The sequence below is a fragment of the Electrophorus electricus genome, chromosome 17, assembly GCF_041902795.1.
Source record: "Electrophorus electricus isolate QZ-2024a chromosome 17, ASM4190279v1, whole genome shotgun sequence".
NCBI lineage: Eukaryota > Metazoa > Chordata > Actinopteri > Gymnotiformes > Gymnotidae > Electrophorus > Electrophorus electricus.
This window is the reverse complement of record NC_137513.1, coordinates 9660908-9672500: the sequence shown is the minus strand read 5'-3', so window position 1 is coordinate 9672500 and position 11593 is coordinate 9660908. Positions and strand designations below refer to the sequence as shown.

Sequence of the window (11593 nt, the reverse complement as noted above, 5' to 3'; positions counted from 1 at the left end):
TCCTTCCTGTACTGGGGCAGTTTATTCACCACAGATCCTGCATTACTGTCTCTTTCTATGTAGTCAACGCACAGTGCCTCCTCGCCCAGCGTACACACATACCGCGTCAACTGAGGCGCACAGATCTGAGTGCAGTGGTGGAGGCGCACAGATCTGAGTGCAGTGGTGGAGGCGCACAGATCTGAGTGCAGTGGTGGAGGCGCACAGATCTGAGTGCAGTGGTGGATGCGCACATCTACTCCCCAGTAAAGTGGCGTACATCGTTTCCTCCTCACAGTACTGCAGTGCACTGCATGTTAATATGTGGTGCACTGCATGATGGCATGCAAAACAGCAGTCCGCAAGCATCTGCATTTGTTAGATTTTTCTGTTCGGGGTCTTCCTTTGATTTGTCACTCCTCTGTATAAACACACGTGTGTGCATTTAACACACACACGCACGCACGCACACACACACACACACGCGCTCACCCGGACGTCTTTGTAGAGGCGGAGGGAGGTGTGGTTGAGCATGAAGTAGCGGTCATTGAAACTGCCCGTGGTCAGGCCCAGTAGACTCCTCTCCTCCTTGAACTTCAGCATGCCGTGCTTAGTCATATCCACCTTACTGGCTACAGGTCACAAGACACACACACACACACACACACACACACACACACACACACACATACACACACATACACACACATACACACACATACACACACGCGCGCAATTCGTTAATCCAGGCGGTAGAAGCTATACGGTCAGTGCAAACACTACACTGATACTCCTGTCAAACGCAAGACTGCGTTGCCAGCGTGCAGGCCAGCCGAGCCACGGCACTGCACTGTTTAGTGCCCGGACTCACCCAGCCAACCTGTGACAGGTGAGCCAGAGCATGTATGTGTGTATAACCTTGCATCGGGCAGGGTGGACACATGGTGTGTGTGTGTGTGTGTGTGTGTGGGTGTGTGTGTGTGTGTCGCATCGGGCAGGGTGGACACAGGTTGTGGGGGTGTGTGTTGCAGAGCATCAGGCAAGATGAAGTGTGTGCATGTGTGTGTGTGTGTGTGTGTGTGTGTGTGTGTGTGTGTCTCTTACCCAGGTACACCAGCATGGCCTCCATGTTGTAATGCTTCTTTACCAGCAGGTGGCTGTCCACGCCCAGAGAGTGCACAATGGGTAAGACACGCTCCTGGTAATGCAATGGACGCTCTGAGGAGGCGGGGGGGGGGGGGAAAGAGAGAGAGGGGAAGAAAAGGAACACAAGAGAGGGGTCAGAGAGAAGAAGAAAAACAAAGAAAGACCAAATGAATAAATAAACACAATACTTCATTATATGCTCCATATGTATATATCTGTGTGTGTTGAACACCAACCTGTTTCTTCTTTCTCACTGATCTCGAAGCAGCACCAATAGTCCTTCTCTTTCACAGACATCTTTCGCCGATCAAGAATCTCAAACGTCAGCTCCGCCGCCGTCATGGTGGCTGGAATCTGGAGGTCACGAGGTCGACGTTTTGAAAGAGGAAACTCAGTCAGAAGGGTTCGTGCAGCAAACCATAACACTGAGGACATGAGACTTACATGTCCTCACTTCTGGTTCAATTTTGTTGCCTTGTACTTGTACTGAGCAATGACAAAGTTCATTCAATCTATCTATCCATCCATCTAGCCTTTCACGCTGGATTCACCATGGTAACCATCTCGACATCATTTAGGAATGTTTACATAAGCCCACATAAGTTCATGTTTTAAACTAAGTCTTAACAGCTCAAACTAATTCTGAACAGCTCCGACACAACAGGATGTGACTTGTCTACTGTCTATAGAAGGTCAGAGGTCAAAGTGAAAAGTTCACCTTCACATGCTGTTCAGCTGTTTCCTTCTTCTCCTCCAAATACACCGTGCAGATAAAATCACCACTGGCCTGAACAAACGAACACACACATGGAATCATTTACGGCAACAGTTGCAACAGGATGCCCAGCCCATGCTGGTGAAATGCCAGCGCCCCCTCGGGTTCCAATACCTCATACACTGTACTGTCTACGCTGTATCATATCAAGTTTAGACAAACAGATAGACAAAGTTCACGTGGCATTTTAGTATGTACGTTTTTCACATGAGTAAACTGCTCCAACACAGAAGTTGAATACTAATGCATTTCCCAAAATAAAATACCAATATATTAAACTACTTTGATTACCAGAGTTTTAAAAACATATATTACACAATCTAAAATTTCAGTAATTTAGTAAAAACACTTACCGGTCCTGTTTTAGGGTTGAGATTGTCTCTCAGCTTAATAATATACGTGATCTCGTCAAGCTGCCTTTTCAACTGGTGTTGATTTACCTGCAACAACACACACACACACACACACACACACACACACACACACACACACACAAAATGATCCTCTGATCTGGGGTCAGCTTTGGAAATATGCAGATAGAGACATGCCCATGCCTCCACTTGAGAAACTTCAGTGAGGTTCAGGAAGCACATAACACAAGTGCACCCATCTGAGACCTTCTGGGATTCTGTCCGCCATGCTTGGAGCCACACACTGGGACTGTTACAGCAGAGGGTGCACTTGTAAGGCCACTACTAACTCTGGGCCAGTGGCCTGAAATGCACTCCACTAACTCCGGGCCAGTGGTCTGAAATACACTCCACTAACTCTGGTCCATATCTTTTGGGACAAGTAACAGCAACTCCATGTACGAGGCAAAGGGAGCAATTCTACAGTTCCAGTGTTTTTGCATGCATGTACTTTATTTACTTATTAATTTTTTCATTTATTAATGAAATGGCTGTTGGTATAGACAGACAGTTTACAACCACAAACACTCTTCTCTGTCGCCTGCATAGTGTCAGTCCCACCACCAGGGGGTGAGATTGTATTTCAATCCAGTGCAAAAGAACATAAAAAACCAACAAGGAACACTCACACAGGAATATAGTTTCTTAATATAGTTTCTCGACCCCACACCATTCTGTTCGCCCACTGCCATGCACGCACATGATGAAAAACTACTCTGCCCATTTCTAACCCCACATACACACACACTCCCTCTTACATGAAATATGATGACGTAGTGCTGTATGAGGTCCTCGACAACACGTCCAGCATTGTAGTCTTTGCCATCGGTCTGAAAGAGAGTCGGTCCAAACACTATCGCCAGGTTGTGCAGGTTCATCTGGTTCAGCTCGGCAAACCTTTGCACACTGCACGCACACAAAAACGAACCTTTACGAACCGTTCATTTCAGAATAACAGCAAATGAGGAAGCCTTTGAAAAAGAAGAAGTATGAACACAATAGCAAAGTATGGCGTCTGCATGTGTGTGTGCGCGTCTTACCAATACAAGTGATTGACCAGGGTACGTAGTGTGGCTTTGTTGACTCTTGGCAGGCTGTTGAAGAGATGCTGATACTGAGAGATCCTCTTACTTTCATCAGTAACAGCTGAACACACACAATCAATAAAATAAAACCTTCAGTTCTGCATTTGCGATACAAAGCTAAAAGGCGTTTAACTAATTTGGGCTTTTAACTAATTTGGACTAATTTCCTTGTTTAATGTGACCACTCCACTGAAAATTGCATTTAAAAACACTATCAGTTTCCATGGTCGTCTGCTTACACAAACACACACATAAGAAAATGTGTTTTCAAGAGTAGCCAACAGTTGACCATAAACTAATATACAGTAATTCTGGAGGCATGCATCTCTGTGTGTGTGTCAGTGTGCATCACCTGTAGTACTGAGCCAACTGGGTGCTTCCTGACTGAACAGACCCTCCTCGATGTCTCTGAAAAATCTCTTGAGGACATTTGTCACGTCATCCACCTGCTGCTCTCCCTCTTTCAACCACACAGAGCGTGCATCCCGCCTAAATGCTTCCAGCAGGGCGGCGATCTTACTGTTTACCCCACTCTTACGGTAGATGCCCTCTGATGTCAGCCCTGTAGGACAAACACGTGTGCACACATACAAAAATTACTCACTTGAACTGTAAATGTATTACTGCATATATTTTGAGACATGCTCAGGGCTGTACTGAAGTCAAACATTCATTTTTGTTATATTTATATTTATGATACAGTGGACACGATCACAGGCAGCGAGTCACAATGATTACTTATGCTTCGACTCCACTTTGGTATCTGATTATCAGAAATTACATTAATTCTTGGAGGAAAATTATCAGAAATTACATTAATTCTTAGAGGAACGTCAACCCTACAATTTAGTATTCCTCTCTGACATGATGTAAAGTAATGTGAAGTGCTTGTGATGTAAAGCTGTACTCACAGAGAGCCTTTAAATGATTAAGTGAATACATAATTTACCTGCTTGACTACATTAGGGAGCATGAACCACTGTTCAAATATGGACAAAGATGTAGTAGAGAGAGAGAAAGGAGAGAAAGAGTGGAATAGGTAGGGAGGGAGTGAGAGAGAGAGTGGGATAGGGAGGGAGGGTTAGATGTAAAAGCCACAGGAAAGGAGAGACAGAAGTTAAAACAGGACAGAAATTGTTAGCTGAGTGAAGTTTTCTTGGTGTTTTTATATTTTCACTTGTACTTCCTGCTGTCTCACTCATGAGGCCAGCTACAGCTACAGATCTCTCTCTCTCTCTCTCTCTCTCTCTCTCTCTCTCTCATACAGTTTCTAAATATTAACTACACAATGTTGCCCGCCTCTTCAGCCCGCTTTTGGGTAAAGACTGGGAAGTCCCGGCTCTGTGTCCCAGTCTCCCCATGGCAGCACTCTACTCCGTATTCCACACTCCAGGGCCCGGTATCCCTATACACAGCCCACCCACGTGGTGCCAGACCCAGTTACACCTGAAACCAGACTGGAGTTTCCCCATCGCCATTCTTATCAGGAAAAAACTAAAATAAAAACACCAAACCGTTTCGAATAGGGTGTCCAGGAGGACTAAAACTGTCCCAAGCTGACTGTGAGCAGGATGACCTGAAGGCTTTATTTTCCTTCTTTTTCCCCCCCTAACAAGTGCAAATATCTATGGTGGACACCTGCAGACAAACGTATTAATAAGCTGGCCAAACAAACAAATGCAGTTTGTGCTTTATCATCAACAGAGCCCACTCACTCTCCATTTCACCATAGCAAAGCTTCCCAGCTACAGCCTCCTCGCGGCCGAGCCGAGTCTAATAATGATGTCTCTAGCTTTCCGATAGCTGTAGCCCTGTCAGCTCACACCATCACACCAGAACTAAAACTATTACAAATATTCTTCCAACATTAACAAATTCACCAAAAAAATAAAAAATAATTTTTTTTTAACTCTTTTAAGCACCTAAAGACGTTTGTTTGATACAGACAGGCTGATACAAAAATATAAAAATAAATATCGACTCTAGCAAAACACTTCTTTTTGATAAAATATAATGACAATTTTGTGATGAACGTCTATTTTTTACCTTTGCTAAATTCAATGAAAATTCAACCTTAATCTCAACACTAGCTTCCAAACACAACCTGCCCATTTCCCTGGAACAAAGCATCAACATAAGTGCCATTTAGCGCAAACAACAGAAAATGAATCTGACTTGGATGAAACGATATGCACTCAACTTAACCGCAAGGAATGCAGCGGTACAGAATGGAATGAACTTGAGCCGAATAGAAAGGAATGGAACGGCCTGGCATGGAACGGACTTGTAATAATACTGACCAATAGCTAACTGTTTAGAAAGCCACTTCACCAGCAGTTGTTTGACAGACACTCACTTCTCTCATATGAAAATGCGGCAGAAGTGTGTGAGATGGAGTGCTCCACTATAACCAGCGTGTTAGAAGGGAGAGTTGGTTTTCCGTTTTGTGTGAGGTAGAAAATGCTGTTCTCCACTATATCTGGTATGTTAGCACAGGAGAGGTGGCTCACCGTATTGTGTGATGTAGTGAATGCAGCGCTCCACTATAACAGGGATATCTCCCTCGGTTAGCTGCTGCTGGCTCAGAGTGTCTCCCGAACTCCCAGCAGCCCTCTGGATCGCTGCCACCCAGCCATGAAAATCCAACTTCCTCTCACCCTCTATATACAGAGTCCTGCAGAGAGAGAGACCCAGAGACAGAGAGAGGCAGAAAGAAAGAAAAGACGAGATCAAGAATTAGCCACAATCACCTGCTCGGTCACAGCTGCTTGTGTTTGGTTCTTAAAATCAACAGACACGCACTGTCGTGATCACAGTGCCCCCACCTTCCATTTCCTGTCTGGCTTTACTGTCTGTTGTATGCAATCCGCCGCCACTAATCTACCTCGAACTCGAACACACAGGTTTACATAAGCTGTAGCCACTCACCTGCCTCTCTCCACGAGAACCAGGACTTCGCTATCTCTCGCTAAGAAAGAGCAAGAGCAGAAAGAAAGTTAATCCACATCAGTGTCCACCAGAGCACCAAGAACAGAATTCCAACATCCTATTCTGCATTTATGACTGCTGGCTAAGGCAAGTTCACGCCGTCATTATATACTCGTCTGTTTTTACGGGTTCGACTCTTACAATGCAGTCTACACAACACAGTGGATTAATTAAGGGTGGGTTTTTCATGTGCTTCCTGTTGGAGAAACCGAAACTTTTATTTTGAAAGGTGGTCCAACAGCACCATCAGCGAAACGACTGCAAAACTTATTGTTCCTGATTAAAAGGTGCTTATTGACGGTGGGGGTCTCTCTCCTCCCTTTCCTGTCCTCCACCCCTTCCCACTCTTTGATCCCTCTCCTTCCCCCCGCCCTGCCCTTCCTCTGCTCCATCCATCATCACTGATCCTCTCCACTTCAGCCTGCCTGTGTTCCCGAGCACAGTAACCCTCTGCCAAAACGTCTCTCTCTCTCTCCCTCTCTCCCATCGTCTGTGCTCACAGGACGGCAATACGGTCTTAAGGAAGAGGAGGGGAAGGAAGAGGACCTGGGGGAGACCAGGGGTGTCAATTTAGCTGAACTCAATTAGAACAGAGAGGAGAGACATGCTGCAGAGGACAGGGATCAAGGGAATGGGAGGGAAAGGCGGAAGTTCAAAGGAGAAAACCGTTCTCTGGTTCGCCCTCTCTTCCTCCTTCCCTGCTTCTCTCCCTCATCCTCACACATCATACACAAATACAATTTTAAAAAAGTCACTAAAGTGACAGATAAATGAACAAACCAACCAGCGAGTGGCATTCTTTTGTGAAACCTGAACGGCCTCCGTCTCTGAATGTGCCTCAGGCTCCAACAGGATGCCACATATTTGAGTGCTGGCAGAATTCCTCCACTCCTCTGCCTGCTACATATTTTGCTGCATACTTGGGGTATTCTGTCACTTTATTACTTCTCTCTCTCTCTCTTCTACCTCTCCCTGTCTCCACCCACTCACAGAGCTCCAGGAGTTTCTGCAGGTCGATGCTGTCCTGGCCGTGGCTGTCCTCCAAGCACACGTGTAGGGTGGAGGCGGCCAGGCAGAACCACCCCACCCGCGAGCTCTCCAGGTTCAGCGGGTCTTTGTAGCGCAGTCGACCGATGCGCTCAAAGTCCTGCTGCAGCAGCTCCTCCGCATAGGCAGGGATAAAAGACTGGGGGGCAGGAGAGAGAGTGGGTGGGAGAGAGAGAGACCAAAACAGTTTTCACAGTAACATCGTCATGCGTACACATACACTTACACACACAAAGAGACAGGAGCAGAGCTGGTTACCTTGGCAATGGATTTGACCCATTCCCTCATGGTCTCAGGGTTGTCCGTCCCGAACAGGTAAAGACGCTCTGCGTCCGAATAGATTTCAAATGAATGATCATACCTGTGAGAGAGAGAGAGAGAGAGAGAGAGAGGTTGCGTTGGTGGAGTGGTGACAGACACATTTAGGAATCAAATTCTGCAGCTTCTAGAACAGAGATGCCAATCCCTGGGATTGAAGGGCTGCTATGCAAGTGATTTCGCTGCTCAAACACGTGCAAAACCATTTAATTACTGGAGAGTTGAATGAGACTCATTAGAGCAGGAAAATCACCGATCCGGCAGCACCAGAGCCGACCTCCCTGCTGGAGAACCTTCATTCAGAAACCAAGCCCTCGTGTTTTGGAGAGAAAGAGGATCTGAGGATCTTCCAGACCCACCTAAACTGAACCTGGATCACATGAACCCACCAGGCCATAACCTGGACTGCCTCGACCCTCCAGACCATAATCTGGACTGCCTGGACTCACCTTACTTGAACCTGGACCCATCTGACTTAATAAGTCACTTAATAACATTGTAAATAATACTAATTTGTACTTGCAACTGTTTCAATTTATTACTGTTCTTGTGTATGTGCAGTACTATCCAGTGTTTCCCAATGAAGGATGGAGTCCCTACAGAGTCTGGACCTCCCGAGGTTTATTCGACCTCGGAAGAGTTTTTTGCCCCCGTCACCTCTGGCTTGCTCATTAGCGGTCTGGACCTGGTTTCTCTGAAGCTACCACAAAAGTGCTATATGAATAAAACCAAACTGAAATGGTGTGTACCCGTGTGTCTCAGGTGGGTTGACAACCAAACAGACGATCTCCCTCATCTTCAGACCACCATTGGGCGTTGCGTTTTTATCACTCTCATAGTAGTTAAACTGCCCATCATTTAGCACACACCAGCGCCTACTAAACTCTGAGAGAGAAATAGAGAAAAGTAAGAAGTATAAAAACACACACACACACACACACACACTTCTTACACATGATAGATGTGTAAATCAAATCTAATCAAAATGCCTTTTTTTCTTTTCTTTTTTTTTTTAAAGACAGGTGGAACCCCGTCATGAGTGGCTCACCTTCTTTGTTCTTCCGCTCTGTGATTGGCCGAGCCATAGATGCAGTCTTAAACAGGAAGCCATTGTGCGTGATGGAAGGCAGGGGTATGTAGTGCTCTGGGTGCATGGCAACCTTCGTCTCTGACCTCGGGATCTCTGTGGGTCAAAGGGTCAAAGTTCATATACCTGGCACGTAACCGCCAGTCATGCTCAGATCGAATAAAGCCAACCGCCACGGTAACAGTTGCCGGGGTACTGACCCGTGTTGCGGTTCAGGGTGAGGAATTCCACCTGTAGGTTCTGGCCGTGGAAGGCTGCCAGAACAGAGGGCGAGGGCAGGTCTGGTACTCCTGTCTCACAGTTCACATCAGCGCCACAGAACACCAGTGCTAGCGTCTCACACACATCGCTAGACTGCACATTAATACACAACGCCTGGGGAGAGACAGTCAGGGGAAAAGAGAAGAGGAGAAGAAGGGTGGAACATAAAAAGAGGGAGAGAGAGAGAGAGAAAATGAGAGAAGGGATGTGAGATTTATTTTTATTGTTCTTTGAACTGAATTAAAATCAGATAGTTTTTCAGTTAGGAAAATGTAGCAGTAAGCATAGCAACAATGGGGGGGAAATTTTTTATATATATATATATATATATATATATATATATATATATATATATATATACACACACATACATACATACACACACACACACACACTTTAAAAGTAATAAAAAGAAATGTACACAGACTATTGTCTCAAGCTTTCTGCAACACCACTATTCCAGCACATATAACGCTACTCTATGTGGGAGTTCTACAGTATTCCCAAATGGAACATAAGAACATTTGCTTGGAATTCCAACATCTTGAGAGCAATTCCAGATATAGCTAGCCGTTTCAGCTTTAGATCATGACGAAGTCAGCATCGCTCTGGGTGTGGAGCTTGGGGCCCAGACCTCTACTACACATGCTGATCACCAAAAACAATTCAAACAAATAATGGACTGGAAAGGAATGTATGAGTGTGACAAATAAGAATAGACTGTGTCTGAGTGAGAAAAAAAAGAATGAGAGTGAGTGTGTGTGTGTGTGTGTGTATACACGTTTTTGCAGCTGAAAGCCTCCACTTAGACCACAGCAGGACGGCAACGATCTTTTTCTCTCTTTCCCACGAGCATGCAGTCACACACACTGCTACCTAACCGACGTGTGGTTTCTGTGGACGGCACTTTCCCACTAGTTTCCCTCTCCACTCACGTCGGAAGTATTCTGTCCACACCGGCTCAGACAAAAGCCCCTTCCAGGGTGAGTCGGGCGTCGCTGACTTGCTGTTAATAAGCCATCTCTTTGGCCCGCCCTCTTGTTTGTGTTTCATTCGGCGTCAGCTCTCGGCGCGAGTTGTCGGAGCTCGGACTTCCCCGTGATGGATGGAACGGTCTCCAGACACGGCTTCAGGCCAGCAGCGAAGAGACGCGCATCGGCGTGCTCAGCGAGCGGTGGAATGAACCGTAAAAATGACCACTTCCTTCACACTCCTTCAAGGTCTGATATACTTGCTTAGCTAAACAGACTCTTTCGATTTGTTTTAGATGGTTAAAAAAAAAAAAAGTGCTCAAAATCTTTCATTTAAAAGACAAGTTTGATGGTGGTTAGATTATAGACAAAAAGTAATAGGCTTATGTAAATCTGATTTTTTTTAATCTACCCCAAACATATTGACATCCTAAATCTTAAATTTAAACCATAAATTAATTTTATATTAAGCCACCATAAAGACACTTTCCCCCTAAGACTGGGACTCATCCAAGTCTGCAAACAAGCCAAACGTAGTGGCGTAGTGGCAGGCCACCTACTGATCTGAGCTCAGTTTTGGCCGTTTCTCATTTCAGGTATGGCTAGTATAGGGAAGGACTGCTGTCTCTGTAAATAAGAAGGATATGGAGCAGGATATCACCACCAGAGCAATAGTTAGAACTAGGCCACATCGCTGACTCAAATTCCCAAATAAAACTCTTCATGTCAGAAAGGGAACTCGCTAAAAGTTTATTTTATGATCCACTTAAAACCGAAACAAAAGCTACCAAGCACTCAACCCCTTCCCCCCTAGAGATGCACATCCATACTCCGGTTTTACTGAGCCTCACGTGGAAAACTACGGCAAGATGATACAAAGTCGACCTCTTACCTGGATGACATACAAAATAAATTCTGTCTCGTCAACGGCAGTTAAAAACCCATTAGCCTGTCCAGCTAGGCACACAACCACACATGCATACATAGACTTAAGCAGTGCACACGCTGGCCTGCAAGAGCATGCGTGCGCGCACACACAGACCCCACCCCCACCCCAGTGAAAATGACTGTGCACTAACGCATTCTTCTTTCTCACTTGCCAAAGGTGTGAATTCAGTGTATGCAGATGCAGAAGGCCCCTGCGCTGGCCTGTTAAATGAGCGTTAGGACTCTCCAAAGCAATCACAGCGTTCCACAGTACACGAGCCCCCTCACTGGCTCCTGCACGGGACACAAATCCAAGCTGTCGCCTTCTGCGCTCCATCCGTCCAGCGCGCTTTTTCTTGCGTTTGTGGTCCCCTTCTCTTACACATTCGTGGCTCCTCCAGGGCTACTAACCAGGCCGAAAATGAGGGGCCAATGCCAGGCACTGTAGGGCACTACAGGACACTGTAGGGAATGACAGGCAAATGTAGGACGCTGTAGGCAATGGTGGGACACTGTTGGGAATGACAGGCAAATGTAGGACGCTGTAGGCAATAGTGGGACACTGTTGGGAATGACAGGCAAATGTAGGACGCTGTAGG

The 11593-nt window shown here is 45.9% G+C and overlaps 1 protein-coding gene across 3 annotated transcripts in view; it reads right to left on the bottom strand.

Moving 5' to 3' along the window:
• arap1 (ArfGAP with RhoGAP domain, ankyrin repeat and PH domain 1) overlaps positions 1–11593 on the bottom strand; it is a 60162-nt gene that overhangs the window by 7864 nt on the left and 40705 nt on the right. For all 3 annotated transcript variants that reach the window (XM_035534039.2, XM_081699772.1, XM_081699773.1), the window contains 15 exons: positions 9036–9210; positions 8797–8931; positions 8498–8633; positions 7689–7791; positions 7374–7569; positions 6324–6363; positions 5906–6069; positions 3748–3957; positions 3351–3456; positions 3069–3216; positions 2254–2340; positions 1844–1912; positions 1362–1479; positions 1084–1197; positions 472–611 (listed from right to left, as the gene is read on the bottom strand). In XM_035534039.2, coding sequence (XP_035389932.1) covers positions 472–611; positions 1084–1197; positions 1362–1479; positions 1844–1912; positions 2254–2340; positions 3069–3216; positions 3351–3456; positions 3748–3957; positions 5906–6069; positions 6324–6363; positions 7374–7569; positions 7689–7791; positions 8498–8633; positions 8797–8931; positions 9036–9210 — 1941 coding nt within the window. The remainder of the gene's footprint in view (positions 1–471; positions 612–1083; positions 1198–1361; positions 1480–1843; positions 1913–2253; positions 2341–3068; positions 3217–3350; positions 3457–3747; positions 3958–5905; positions 6070–6323; positions 6364–7373; positions 7570–7688; positions 7792–8497; positions 8634–8796; positions 8932–9035; positions 9211–11593) is intronic.